Source organism: Ochotona curzoniae, unplaced genomic scaffold, assembly GCF_017591425.1.
Source record: "Ochotona curzoniae isolate NIBS_2020 unplaced genomic scaffold, NIBS_Ocur_1.0 scaffold_1852, whole genome shotgun sequence".
NCBI classification, from domain to species: domain Eukaryota; kingdom Metazoa; phylum Chordata; class Mammalia; order Lagomorpha; family Ochotonidae; genus Ochotona; species Ochotona curzoniae.
The window spans coordinates 34893227-34908420 of NW_024467087.1; the positions used below are offsets into that span (position 1 = coordinate 34893227).

General features: G+C 46.4%; 2 protein-coding genes across 2 annotated transcripts; both read right to left on the reverse strand.

The window, feature by feature from the left end:
- Nucleotides 1–863: 863 nt before the first annotated feature.
- On the reverse strand, nt 864–14370 carry LOC121169315. Its single transcript, XM_040999878.1, has 2 exons — nt 12650–14370; nt 864–901 (listed from the first exon to the last, which is right to left on the reverse strand). The coding sequence occupies exon 1, from the start codon at nt 14358–14360 to the stop codon at nt 13065–13067; it is 1296 nt and encodes a 431-aa protein (XP_040855812.1). The 5' UTR covers nt 14361–14370; the 3' UTR covers nt 864–901; nt 12650–13064.
- Nucleotides 11177–14515, reverse strand: TMSB15B (thymosin beta 15B). Its single transcript, XM_040999880.1, has 4 exons — nt 14389–14515; nt 12497–12601; nt 11543–11639; nt 11177–11512 (listed from the first exon to the last, which is right to left on the reverse strand). Exons 2-3 carry the CDS (start codon nt 12594–12596, stop codon nt 11602–11604), a joined length of 138 nt encoding a protein of 45 aa, XP_040855814.1. The 5' UTR covers nt 12597–12601; nt 14389–14515; the 3' UTR covers nt 11177–11512; nt 11543–11601.
- Nucleotides 14516–15194: the final 679 nt, after the last annotated feature.

Sequence of the window (15194 nt, forward strand, 5' to 3'; positions counted from 1 at the left end):
TGTTAACACTGGCAATTTTCAAATTAATTTAAAAATCCAATACTATTTCAATCAAAATATTAACAGGGTGTTTTCGATAGAGTCTGACAAATCAGTTACAACACTGGAACACGTATGACAAAAATGGTATATGAAAGACATGGCATTGTAAAGGAGTTGGGAAATGATGGATAATTCATAAATTTGATTGCAAAATTAGGTTTATCTTATGGGAAAAAATCTTTGTACATGCCTTATATAAAATAAAGTCTAGATATATAAAAGACCCAGGTACTCAAACTGAATTTTCATACCAATAAAAAAATTAGTTTTAACCCAGCTTAGCGCTAATGCACACACTGGAGAGCAGCTGGTAATGGCTCACATGGTTGGGTCCCCATCAGCTTTGCTGGAGAACTAGATTGAACTTCTAGCTCCTGGCTTTTACTGGTGCATCCATGGCTGCTGTGGGCATTTGAGGAGTCAATGAGTAGGTGGAAAAATCTGTGTCTTTGTCTCTCTCTTTCAAATAAATGCAAACAAATATGCTTTAAAAATCATGCCTAATAGGATACTTTATTATATTTATATATTTTTTTAAAGATTTATTTTTATTATTTTTTCATTGGAAAGGCGGATATACACAGAGGAGAGACAGAGAGGAAGATCTTCCGTCCGATGATTCACTCCCTAAGTGAGCGCAACGGGCCAATACTATGCTGATCCGAAGCCAGGAGCCTCTTCCGGGTTTCCCACACGGGTGCAGGGTCCCAAGGCTTTGGGCCGTCCTCGACTGCTTTCCCAGGCCACAGGCAGGGAGCTAGAAGGGAAGCGGGGCTGCCGGGATTAGAACCGGCGCCCATATGGGATCCCGGGCGTGCAAGGCGAGGACCTTTAACCACTTGCGCCACCGCGCCGGGCCCTATTTATATTTTTAAAATGCATTTTATAATATGTAAAGGATAGTTATTATATAGGTATATATGTTACATTTAAATATAATTTATATTTAATATATGTTATATTTATTGTAACCTACTTATCTGTATATATTTTTATAATATATATTATAATTTAGGATATTTATTATATGATTTTCATCAGTCAAGTTGTTTGCATACTAAAAGCCATTTTTCTCTTTAAACATGTCTATTTTAGAAGCATTTGTTGTAAAATCAATAAAAGCATTAATAAAAAAAATGGCTAGCACCAGATTTAGGTATACTTTTCGCAGAAGTCATTACTGATCAATGATTGGCATATGGAATATGTAAAGCACTCAGAAGAAGTAGTACTTCTTTTGAATTTCCAAGCAACTAAAAGCAAATTGGGTAAAGGATATAAAAAATACTTCACAAAAGAGGAAATATCTATGACTAGGAAGCTTATAAAAGGTTGCTCACCCTCATGAAACAATATGGGAAATGCAAATTCAAACACTAGGGATATGCTTATTTTACCCATTAGATGGGCAACAGAAGTTTGAAAGCACAGAATATTGGCAAAAATTGTGTGTGTGTGACTTTTACACACTTTTCATATGAGTATAAATCGCTGCAATTACTATGAAAAGTTATTTGGCAATGTGTAGTCAGGATGAAGATATACATGTTGTGTCATGTAACAATTTCAGTTATAGGGATTATCCATAGGTTAACAGACTGCTGCAGAACAGGGTAGGAAGGGTAGAATAAACATACTGGGCAGGTTGCAGTATTAAGTAGCATAGTTCAGGTAGGCTTTACCAATAAGGTGAGGTTTGAAGAAGGTAGGAATTTAAACAAGTGGTCATCTTGGAAAACAACATTCCTTCCAGGGAAAAGAATTATGTACGCACAGTGGCAAGATTAAGCCTGGGTATGTCTGAGGGACAGCCAAAAGGCCATAGCTGGGTAGAAAGAGGAGAGCAGATGGGAAGTCAGAGAGAAAATAGAGAACCAGAAATGTCAGGTTTTTCTGAAGACTTCAGCTGATTAAGCAGAATAGGATGACTTTGCAGGCTTTTGAAAAAGAAGTGCCAAGATTTGGTTTAGATTTTTAATGATCCCTTCAAGATTTGTGTTGAGAATGTACAAGAGGGGAACAAGAGTGGAAGCAGAGAGGCACAGTTTGTAGTGGTCATCTTGATGAAGACGATAATGAATTAGATTCTATGTGTATTAGGAGTTGGTGAAAAGCAGTTGGACTTGGAATGTATTTTGAGATATAGTCAAGATGACTTCCTAATAGACTGCATGTGCAATGGGAGGGACAGGAAGGAGTTGAAGGTTATTTCAAGCATTTGGATATGAGCATATGGACTGATAGAGTCTCTATAGAAGTAGGTTTTAGAGAAAAGATTGTGAATTCAAGCAGAGTGAATATTTTAAACACTTAAGTAGATGTGCTGAGGAGTCTGTTGTATATGTCAGGTTAAAGTATAGGATACAGATCTAGCCTGCAGATGTAAATTTGGAAGTTGCCAACATGGGACTCTTTGGTAGAGATGTTGGACTGGAAGAGATAATGAAAAAAGCACAGCTAAAATGACTAGAACAGGCTGAGTCCTGGGACACTCCTATTTTTATAGGTCTGTAAGAAGCAGAGTTAGTGAAGGAAACAAGAAGAAGCTGGTGAGACTGCAGGGAACAGGGATATCCTGGGAGGCCAAGGGAAGAAAGCAAACCAACAAAAACGCACCACACGTGCCCGGTGTTGGTGATAGTTAAAATAAGATGAGGGATCACTGGGTTGAACAATTTTCAAGTCGTTTCGTGATCCTGGTGAAAGTAATTTCAGTGGAGTGGAGGAAGTGGATCCGTGAGAGAACTAGAAGAGAAAAATCAGAAACAATGAATAGAGGCAACTCTTAGAAGGGGGTGTGACAGCAAGCTGGGGATCTGGGGAAGACATTTCCTGACAGATGGAAGGGGTATTGCAAAGGCCCCTAGACAACAGTGACCATGCCTTCTGTGAGGAACAGCAGGATGACTCAGCAAGGAGCAAGTGAGAAAGGAATAGGACAGGCAGGAGAAGCGGAGATGGGGATGGATGGCCATTCGAGGCTCCCTCTTGTTACCCGAGTTATGCAGGTAGAGGACCTAGGGGACTGCAGTCTCAGGCCAGGAACTCTGATTCAAATGGTAACTTAGGTAGTGCAGGGAGATGCAACATCATTAATAAGCTGAAGAGCTATTTGGGAAACTGTGGGGTGCTTGCTAAAGACACAGTACTACCTGCGTTCTTGTGGATATATTTACTTTTATCTGAAAGGCAGATCTTTAAAAAGATTTTATTTTTAATTTTTATTGGAAAGTCAGATATACATAGAGAAGGAGAGACAGAGAGGAAGATCTTCCATCCATTGATTCACTCCCCAAGCAAGCTAAACAGCTAGAGCTGAGCCAATCTGAAGCCAGGAGCCAAGAGCTTCTTCTGGGTCTTCCATACAGGTACAGGGTCCCAAGACTTTGGGCCATCCTCAATTGCTTTCCCAGGCCATAAGCAGGGAGCTGGATGAGTAGTGGGCCCTCTGGGATTAGAACCAGCACCCATATGGGATCCTGTGTGTGCAAGGTGAGGACTTTAGCCATTAGGCTACTGGGCCAGGCCCAAAAGGTAGATTTTTACAGAGAGAAAAGACGAGAAAGAGAGAGAGAGATCTTTCATCTGCTGGTTCATTCCTCAAATGGCTGTAATGGCCAGAGCTAAGCTGATTAGAGGCTGGTTGCTTGTTCCAGATCTCCCACATCAGTGCAAGGGCCAAGGACTTGGGTCATCCCTCTGATGCTTTCCCAGCCATAAGTAAAGAAATGAATGGGAATTGGATCAGCTAGGACATGAACCAGTGTCCATATTGGATGCTGACACCTGCCCCAAAACACGTTACAATGAACCGTATGATGCTTGAACTGTGTTAACGATTCTTATGCTGAGATCTAATTCTTGTGAGATCTAAAACAACACTTAGAGATACGTTATCAGGAGCTGGAGGAAAAGGCCATGTGCTTCTTACAGTGGCAAATAATTCGCCTGAATAATGTGAGCATTTTGTGGGAGTAGAAACTGTAAGTGGTGAACATGGACATTTAGTTTGAATTTATAGCAAAATATGCCCAGGATTTAAAAATCAGCCTTATTCCTCCCTGCTGCTTGTGCCACATGTAAGAAGACAGAGAGAAATTAAAGTCAGCACGACTAAGGGAAAGGAAGCCAGCACTCAGTGGTTTGGCAGATTGCTTATGCGGATAGACCATTTCAGAAACAGGTCCAAGGGAGAAGCTGGAAAAACCATTAGCTATTGAGGTGATTCATGTGGCTGATACATCCCAGCAGGCAGAACTTCTTGTCTGATGGCCTGAAGCCATATGGATTCCACAGCAGGTCAAAAAGCTTTTGGAAAATTTATACGAAAAATAACTGTTGCAAACCTAGATTGAAATGGATCGAAACAGGTCAAAACAAACTCAAACTACTATAGTTCGGGTAGTCTCTAAGCAAGAAAGGAGTAGACTTCTGTGATCAATATTCCATCATCTTCCAAAACAGGAAGAGAGATCCAGAAGGTGGCTCGGAGGTCAGCAAGGCTCTCCATGCAACCACAGGACAGGAGCACAGGACTAGGCACGGAATCATCTCCTGCTTGGTGCCACTGTTCTGAGCTGCAGTAGCTGTTGCTTCTTCCTATTTCTGAAGCATGGGCAGTAGCAGCCCAGACCAGTGAGAGAGCCTCCCACTGACACCCACAGGGTGTGAAGCTGTTGTCAAGCTAGTGAGGATTATTTGCTGTCTTTAAATAGAATGGAATTTGTCACATTATTGTTCATTCCTGCTTAGAGCTCATGGACTGTGGGTTTCTCTCAATGTCTCTTTTGCAATGCCAGTCTGTTCCATGTATGCCCCACTATTGTACTGGTATCTTATTTCACAAGTATACAGATAAGGAATTATCACCCAGATTAACTATAATTTTAAAAACTTCTATGCTGGTATTGTTGTATAGAAGGTTACGCTGCCACCTGTGATGCAGCATCCCTTATGGGCACTGGTTCAAGTCCCAGCTGCACCACTTCTGATCCAATTTCCTACTACGACATCTGGGAAAACAGCAGAAGATAGCCCAAGTACCTGAGCCCCTGCCACCCATGTGAGAGATTTCTGGCTTTGCCCTGGCCAAGTTCCAGCTACTAAGGCTGGTTGCGGAAAGAACCACCAGGTGAAGACTTCTCTGTCTTTTCCTCTCTCTGTGTAACTATGCTTTCAAATAAACAAATGAATCTTCTAAAAAAATTTAAATTTTTAATTATTATTTTCATCTTATTTGAGAGACAAAGAGAGGTAAGTTTTCAATCTACTGCTTCATTCCTCAAGTATGAATGGCCGGGACTGGGACAGGCCATATTTAGTTACAGCCCAGGAACTCCAACCAGGCCTACCAAATAGGTGGCAGGGACTTAAATACTTGAACTATGATCGGTGCCCTACCCAAGGTGCTGGATTGGAACTTCAGCCAAGTCTTGATCCTTACACTCTGATATAGGATGTATGCACATGCAAGCAGTGTCTCAAATGCTGTACCAAATATCTTCAACAGCTACAGTATTATTTGTTCATGAATTAGAATTAACACTGCAGTTAGTTCATTCTTTGGGTGATTTAAGGTTGTAGTTAATGCCTTTTTCTTTTCTTTTTCTTGAAATTGCTTTTATTTTGACAATTTTTACATAGCTATTAGGGCACAAAGAGTCAAGGACTACAGGAAAGTGGGTAAGACTGTTGTTTCCACATTCTTGCTTTTTTTTTTTTTTTTCTGTATCTGGGATAAAAGGGGAGATAAAGGGAAAAGCCCCACCCAACCTCCCAACCATCCCAGGTCCCCAAAGTGGGGCATGCTCTGAAGGTCCTGCTCAAGTGGTTTTGATAATTCAGCAGTTCTGAATTGCTGCCAGTCTCACCATTCCAAACACGATGAAATTGCTGCGGAATCCACTGATTGACATAGTGCATCTTAGAATCTCCATTTGCCCAGATTTTCACTGCCAACACATGGCTAGGGTAGTTGATTGATTTGCTCTGTCTTCCATCCTCTGTTGTGGTACCAGATGTCCTCTGCAGGTTGTGATGGACTGCCATATCCTCCTTGTGCACCTGGTTATGCTGTCTACCGCTCCGTCTGAGCCTCTGAAGAGGCCCAGCTCTGACACTTGCATTCCATGGTCAGACAATGAAATCTGCACTTCTCTTCATGGTTGGGTTCAGAGTTCGGCAGCTCAGTCGGGGAGATCCCCAAAGAAACGTTGTCTGAGGTGATCCCAGACCTGATACTTGTGTGTGCTTACCAGTACAGAGCCCAGCACAGTCCATCACCCCAATCAGCTGTTGGTTTCAATTGCTGGGTCAGTTCTGTTTCTAGCCCTGTCTTCCATACGTACCAGTGGGTGTTACAGTCCAGCTTCATTCTGCCCAGCACACACTTGGCCTTCACAAACCAGTGGGAGCTGTAACCTAGTTGGAGTGACCTGTGATAACCCCCACCAGGCCCAGTCCCTGTCCTGGTTCCTGTGCTAGCCCGTATATAACGCAGGCTAGTCCAGTCTGTCCCATATCCCATTCAACTCTCAAACATGCCAATGGGCATTGAGGCCTAATTCAACCCAACCAGCTCCACTATCCAGCCCAAGCACATGCTACTGGGTGCCATTCTGTCTAGCCAGGTCTGCCCCAGTCCTGGTTTTCATGCTCTTCAGTGGGAATATAACCCAAGAAGGAGGTGCCCACTATCTCCCTAACTGGGCCCACTCCTGGATCATGTACTTTCTGGGTGATTCTGCAGTTTAACTTGACAGAATTAGCTCTTAGTGCCAGCATTTGCTATCTGATGCTGTGGTAAAGCCCAACCAACCCTCACTCACTCTGATTTATGTTTGCAGCAGTAGGAACAGTCAAGTAAGCCTGGCTTCTCCCTGATCTGGCTCATATGAGGCCCACAGGTGTTGTAGCCCTGCCTGGTCTGGTCTGCCCCCATTTCAACTCATGCCCCCAGTGAGAGTGGTGTGCCAGCAGGAGCCTTCCACATTCCCCTACCAGCTTTACCCCCTCCATCCCTGGTTCCTACATGAGCTGTGGACCAGTCTGGCATGGCCTCCCTTGCCTCAGCATTTGCCAGTGGGTGCTGTTGCATGGCCAGGCCTAACCCACCCCCAATTCCAGCTGACGTTGGTGAGGGTTACAGTCTAGCACAATGCAGCAGGCACCCAATCCCAGTCTTCACGTGTACTGGTATGTGTTGTGATCAAACCTGGAACTGTGTCCTGCCAGAGGAGTTGCCCAGGCTCCTCCATCAGATCCTCTCCCAGTGTCAAATCTCGGGCATACTGGTGGGTCCATGAGCCAGCCCTACTTAGTCCACCTCCTGTTTTGGCAGCAACAGTAGCCTTTCCTGACTGGCCTTCAATCCATTCTGGTTCTTACTGTTGGATGTTTCAGCCCAGCCAATGCTCCTCTATACCCAGACACTGCTCATACAAGGCTCAGTAGGGGCAGAGACCTGGCCTAGTCCATCCTACATGTACCCTGGTCCTCCAGAGAACCAGATGGTACTAGAGTCTAGCCTGGCTCTGTGCATCCAGTCCCAGTACACACTTGTGCCAAGGGAGACTGTAGCCATATGCAGACCAGAATGCAGCCCCCATGCCAGCCCTCGCACTCCTCAGTGGGAACCCCAACCCAGCCAGGGTGTCCCCTTAGCTCCCCAACTTCTTCCCAGGCATAGATTACACACATGCCAATGGTTGCTCTGACCCAACTTGGCACAGCCCCTTACCTGTCTTGGCCTTTGCCTTAGATGTCGTGGCCTAGTGTTCCTGGCTCATGCAGACCAGTAGGTGTTAAGAGCCTAGCTTGGCATGACCTGTGCTCCATCCTGATCTCTATTCTTGCTTGTGAGCCAAGGTTTGCTTGGCCCTGCCCAGCCCACCCCATTCCACAACCAACCCACACGTTAGACAGCCATTGGAGCTACTTTGCCCAGCCTACTTGACCCCCAGGTCTGGACCATGCGATCATCAATGGAAGTTGTAACCCACTAGGTGAGTTTCCCAAGTTTCCCCACATAACCCATTCCCAGACCCAGTTCCCATACATGCCAGTGAGTTTTAAGCCGTGCCTGGCATAGTCTGGCCTTTGATTTGGGCCTTGTATGAGCTGGTGAACGCTGAGCCTGGCCCACCCCACATCCCATTTTAGGATGCCCATTCAGGTGCTGCTGCCTTGATCAGCCCAGACTGTTGTCAGTTCTGCCACCCGTGAGTGATGGCAGATTCCATGTCACATCTAGCTCAGCCCATCATCACCCCAACTCCTGAGCCAACCAGTGGGACTAGTATTTCTACAGGGTTTGGCTCACACATCCCCCACAGAATCTACCCCAGAAATGGTTCTCTCATGTGCTGGTTAATGTCATGGCCCTGCTTAATGTGACCTGTCCTGATTTAATATTTTGTCAGGTATTAGGATTGACCCTGCTAGACAAGACTCTAGCCCTAGCCTTTGCATGGATTAGTGTATGGTGGTCAGCATTGTTCAGTGCTAACAAGTTCTACACAGGACTCATACGTAGGCTAGTATATCAGTCTGACTCATAAAGATCGTCTGGTTTCTCTCCTCCAAACCACCAGGTCTTAGCACCCTCACTTATCTTCAAAGAAAAGTTACTCTGTCATTGGGAGTCCTTCTGGATTGATTCACAACCCACAAGCACAGAGGACGTACCTAGGCAGCAATTCCATACCCCTAAGACCCCAGAGCTTACTGCAGGTCCGCCAGCAGGCAGAGCCTGGCACCAAATGGCATGCTTGTTGTCCAGGCTCAGCTCATCACGTGGTCGCAGGGGCTGGGGCCAGGGCCCCAAACTTGGAGTCCAACCTGACCTGGGACCTCCCAGCAACCTGACCTGGTCCCACCCATCACATAATGTTGGTGGTTGGTGAAGCCCAGCCCACTCTGTTTCCCAGAGTTTCCCTCTCAGCATACACTCACCAGGAAGTGAAAAGCCTCTGGAGCCCAGGCACAGATCACCAAGTGCTCGTGATGACTGGAGCTAGGACCCCAAGCATGGAGCCCGTCCCAGCCTGGACCTCCCAGGAGTCAGCAGGCTGCTGGAAGTTCTCTTATCCAGCCCCAAGGTTGTACCCAGTTAATGCATTTTTCATGAGTCCTTTATGCATTTGAGTGGACAGAAAGATGACAGTTACAGATTAAATTATGTCCTCCTGAATTTCCTATTGATTCCTCTCAGTTCTTCAGAATATAATCTAGGCCATCTTCCACCACTTTCCAAAGTGAATTAACAGAAAGCTGGTTTCTCCCCGCTTGTGGCCTGGGAAAGCAGTCGAGGACGGCCCAAAGCTTTGGGACCCTGCACCCGCGCGGGAGACCCAGAAGAGGCCCCTGGCTTCGGATCAGCATAGCATTGACCGTTGCGCTCACTTGGGGAGTGAATCATCGGACGGAAGATCTTCCTCTCTGTCTCTCCTCTCTGTATATCCGCCTTTCCAATAAAAATAAAATAAATCTTTAAAAAAAAAAAAGAAAGCTGGTTTGAAAGTGAAGTCATGACAACAACACACACAGCATCCTGCCATGGCAGATGGTGACATAAACTGTTACACTGCAATTTTATGTTAATTTTCTAGAATCGGTGCAAGAAATTACAGAGACAAGGTGATTTAAACAAAATATATTACTTCCTATTCCTGGATACCAATGATCTTTTTATAAGTGTACCAGACATACTGAGTTAGAACCTACCTTCATGATTTCATTTTTGTGACAATACATGAATGTATATGCAAAATAAGATCCTCTAGAGTACAGCAGATGCTGGCAGTATATTCGTGGACCTCCATCAACTGTGAACTAAACAAATAATTGTCTTTAAAAATTACACGGCCTCAGGCCTGGCAGCATGGCCTAGTGGCTGAAGTCCTCACCTTGAACGTGCCGGGATTCCATATGGGCACTGGTTCTAATCCTAGCTGCTCTACTTCCCATCCAGCTCCCTGCCTGTGGCCTGGGAAATCAGTTGAGGACGGCCCAAAGCCTTGGGACCCTGCACCCACGTGGGAGACTTGAAAGCTCCTGGCTTCGGATGGGCGCAGCTGTGGTTGTTGCAGCCATTTGGGGAGCAAATCATCCAAAAAGACTCTGTCTCTCCTCTTCTCTGTATATCTCACTTTGCAATAAAAGCAATTCAAAAAATTACACAGCCTCAGGGAACAAGCACTATAGTATTGTAGGCCATGCCTTGGCCTGTGGCATTCCATGAGGGCACTGGTTCATATCCCGATGCTCTACTTCCAGTCCAGTTCCATGCTTCTCAGTTTGGAGGGCAGCAGAGAATGGACCAAGTGCTTGACCTTCCTAAATTCATATGGGTGACCTAGAATATTCTAGCTCCTGGCACAGTCTGGTTCAGCCCAGGCCATTATGGCCACTTTGGAAAGTAATTAGTAAATGGATGCTCTCTCTCCCCGCTTCTCTCTGTAACTGCTATTTAAAATAATAATAAAAAAAAAACCTGAAAGTTAAAAAAATTGCCCTGCCTCAGCTATTTTGTTATAACAAGAGAAAACAGACTAATAACATGTTTCAACATATGTATTAGGAGCAGGGGGGATGCAATTCAGATCACAGCACCGGTCAAAACAAAGTCCTTGGTTCTTAAAACAGTAAGCTCTATTTAGTACAAGTACCAAAAACACAGATTTTTTGTACTACAGGTCATTAGCAAATATTACGAGTTTATATTCAATGGGCGATTCTGATGTGCTTGGCAAGCCATGTGAGTACTTTTTAGTCCCTTCCTCTACTAACCCCAGCCTGAATTATTGCATCCCATTTAAGAAAAAATAAAACAAAAACCTTTGTGGAAGGCAAGGTAATCTAGCCCCTGCTCACCTTGAGATCAGCATCAATCTAATTACTACTTCATTCAGAGATGAAGGTGTGAGTCCATGTGACTTCCTCCTCCCAAGATTTTCTAATTGACTTACAACTGTAGGGAAAAAATACCTCACATCTCCCAAGTTAGGACCCACTGGCACCTGGACAGAGAAGATTGCATTTTCCATGCAAATAATACACTAGAGGTTTTCTGATTTGTTAGTTGAAAAGATAAACGAAACTAGACCACCAAGAAGAAACCACAGGAGACCCAAGATATGATGCTAGTTACTATTTTTATTGCTACATTAGAAATGAAAGTTAAGCTGAGAAGCTGCAAAAGCAGGCAACTTCTTGTATTATTATGAAGCAACGGAGGCATACATTGTAGATTAAAATTGGCTTACTCTGTAAAAGGTGTGAGGACTACTCACACAGAGGTAATCAGTGATGATTTTTAACAGCATGTGCCATCTGGAATTTCAGCTATCAACAGGAAGTGTAAAAACGAAACTTAAAGGGACACTGATGTCTTAACCAGGAAGTACATGCGAGAAATCATAAGGTGCCTAAAATCTCTACAAACACATAGGTTAACAAAAAACCAAAACAAAACAAAGAAACAGAAGAAAAAAAAAAACAGGCCTAAAATGAAGAATCTTCAGTAATGTTGACATTTGCTCTTGGGAGGAGATCTGCAACTTATGATGTCTGAACGCTTTCTTTCTCCTGCTGGATAGCTACAGGGGGGAAACAAACCAAAATCACTAAGAGTATTTCAATTCACTTTCTTCTAACATAGATCTGTCACACACTTTTGAGATGCCAAGAGACTAACCACAAATCCTCAGTGTGTGTACACATCCAAATGTGTCTGTTGATCACCTAAACAATCATCAGAATTTACACAGACTGCACATTACTTCCCCATTTGAAAAATGTATTTATGCTGTTGTCATTTTTCCCATAGACCTAAGCGTGTAAAGTGGGACACCTTCTCCATATTTGCATACCACCCTATTCATAAATTACTTTCAAATAATTTTGGCTACCTTTGAAACAATCAAGTAAAGCTGGCATGACAAAAAGTGTCCTTCACCTCCTTTGAACATGGCTGGCATTTCTGTACTAGTCTTTTAAACTCTGGAGCAAAACTGATCCCTTGAATTTGTAGGCCTCAAATACGCCCAATAGCTAAACTTACTTTAACTGCTTCATCATCATGTGGACCAGGTTTGGCAGGGATGAGCTCATGGCCCCCAATTTTTACGAGAGTAATTCCAAATAATGGAAAATGGACAAAATTAAGGCTATACAGCACTAAGTTCAATAAGCCAACATTGGTTCTAATATGTTTTCTTCATAATTTTACAAGAAAATAGGTTTTTTGTGTGTGAATTTCCCCATTACTACTAGTCCATGTCAAGTGACAACCTTTTATATAATCCAAATAAGACAATGACTTGATAATCATAATTGACACATTAAATGGTTCTGTAATTATTGCTTACATTGCAGCAAAACTTACTAGAAAGTGGGTTTATTTACTGAGCCTATTAATATACACTGTCTCCATTAGAAACTCCCCATGACTTACTTTCCTTCGATGGAAGAGTATTTTTTTCTTCAGTATTAGTTTTCTTCAATTTTGACTTGTCAAACTTCTCTACTTCTGATAAGTCTGGCTTGTCACTCATCTTGGCTAAATAAAAAAATAATAAATTTCAGTTAACAGAAATATTAAAGTTACCAGTCAATTCCTTTTATATCTATGTATACTTCACCTACTGGTTTCAACAGGAAAGCAGCAACACATCTTTAAGCAATCATGTTTTTATAAGAATACTTCCTAGTACGCATCACTAGGTCATTCCTCACGGGTGGTAATTGCCCCTGGATCAGAAGGTATCAGCAGTAGAAAGCCAGAGCCAATATGTCTGACTTTCAATTACAGCGAAGGTAAAATGGAGGTGATGGAAGCCCAAGAGCCGACTGCGATGAAGAAAGGAGAGCCTGGGTTAAGCAGGCTCCTTCCTTAGCAGCAGACAGCACTGTTGCAGCATCTTCGCTTTCCATCCAACTACTCTGCTTAGGCGTGGGGGGAGGGGGACAGACAAAGAAGGGTGTATGAAGTTCTTTCCACGGTAAATGCCCAAGGACGCTAGCTAAGGTGCTACAGAAGGGAGGCAACCAATCTGGTCCTGATTACATGTCTCCTGAGAGCTCTGGGGGCACTTTATAAGGACAGACCCAGGACTCCAGAAGGATGCAGTCAACCAAGCAGAAGAGGGTCTTACTTCACCAGGTTTTCTCTGGAAAGGGAGAGGCCAGGGACGAGGCTCAGAGAAGGGGGACCCTGGGAACCCCGGTTTGCTGAGCCCTTCCTGGCCTGCCTGAAGGGACAAAAGGAGATTGCAGACTCCGGAAGGCGGGGCTCGGGTGCGTGCCCGGCCCCACCCAGGCGAGGAAACAGCTGTCGGGTGCTCGGAAGGAAATGGGGAGGGACCCCCGCAGTCGGAGGGAACCCACGCAGCCTGGGGGACCCCGACACAGCCGAAGAGAACCCACGCAGCCGGAGAGAACCCACGCAGTCGGAGGGAACCCACACACAGCCGGAGGAACCCCCGCAGTCTGAGGGAACCCCCGCAGCCGAAGAGAACCCACGCAGTCAGAGGGACCCCCACGCAGTCGGAGGGACACCCCCGCAGCCGGAGGGACCCCCCACACACACAGCTGGAGGGACCCCACGCAGCCGGAGGAAACCCATGCAGTCGGAGGGACCCCAGGCAGCCGGAAGGACACCCCCGCAGCCGGAGGGACCCCAGGCAGTCGGAGGGACCCCAGGCAGTCGGAGGGAACCCACGCAGTCGGAGGGACACCCCCGCAGCCGGAGGGACCCCAGGCAGTCGGAGGGACCCCTGCAGCCGGAGGGAACCCACGCAGTCGGAGGGACCCCCACGCAGTCGGAGGGACCCCCACGCAGTCGGAGGGACCCCTCTTCCCCCTACTTCCATTAGGTCGAGGCTACCCAAAGACCCTGGTGGCCGCGACGAAGACGCCAACCCCGAGGCCAGGAAGCCAGAAGGAACTAGACAATAGCACAGCCTGCCAGGAGCAGCTGGGTTCCTGTTTGCAGGAACCGCGACCTCCGCCGCGCGGGGAGGCCAGGGCCCCGCCCAGGCGCGCTCCCGGGAGGCCCAAACGCGCCTCTGCGTCCTCGCGGCCTCCGAACGCCCACCCTGGGACTGCCCAGCTCCCCTCGCCCACCCTGCGCCGTGGACCCAAAGCCCGACCCCGCCAAGGGCTGGGCGGCGCCCCAAGGGGCGCCACGAAAAGACAAAGACGCAGGCTGCGGGGCGGCGTCGCCGCGAAACGCCACCACAGCCTCGCCCGAGGGTCCTGAAGGCGCGACCCTCGCCCACGGCCGCGCGGCCCCGGCGCCCTCCCGAGGCCCTTCTCATCCTCGTCCCGCGGGGCTGCCCCCCTCACCTGGACACAAGACCCGAGAACAGACGTCTGTGGGAAGAGCGCACCGCAGCTCACGCAGGACCAGGCTGGTGTTCCCCACCCCGGGAGCCCTGCACTTATAGCCCGGCTGCAGGCTCCACCTCCAACCCCGCCCCACCCTTCTCTGATTGGCCGAGGGACTCCAGGCTCCGCCCTGCCCCACCCTGCGCCGCTTTATTATTCTATTATTACTGTTATTGTTACAGATTCACTTGTTTATTTGAAAGAGTTATGGAGAGGAGGAGAGAGAGAGAGACAGTGAACCATCAGCTGGTTCACTGCAAATGATCCCAGTGGCCAGGACGGAGCCGGGCTGAAGCCTGCAGCCAGGAATTCCATCAGGGTCTCCAGGTGGGAGGCAGGGACCATCTTGAGCTGCATTTCCAAATGCAGGAGTAGGGAACTGGATTGGAAATGGAGCAGCCAGAACAACCCCAGACCAAATGAGATGCCTGCATTGCAGCTTAACCCCTTGTGCCACAAAACGGGCTCCCTACCCTGCACTTTCAGCTTTCCAGGGCCTGAGTCCACTCTCACTCACAGCAACCAGGGCTTGGTGATGACATGACCGACCCGGCTCTTTGAACCCAGTCCCTGTACACAAGGAGGGTGTGAGACTCAGGTGTGACCCAGCTTAGCATCCGTTTGGGCAGCCGGACTACCTCCATTACCTCATTCTCAAACTCTGGTAGACAGCAGAGTAGGGATTCAACTGCTCGACAGTAGGGTGAGAAATTCACTATGTAAAGATGGTCAAAACATAATAAAAACATATATTAAAAAATAGA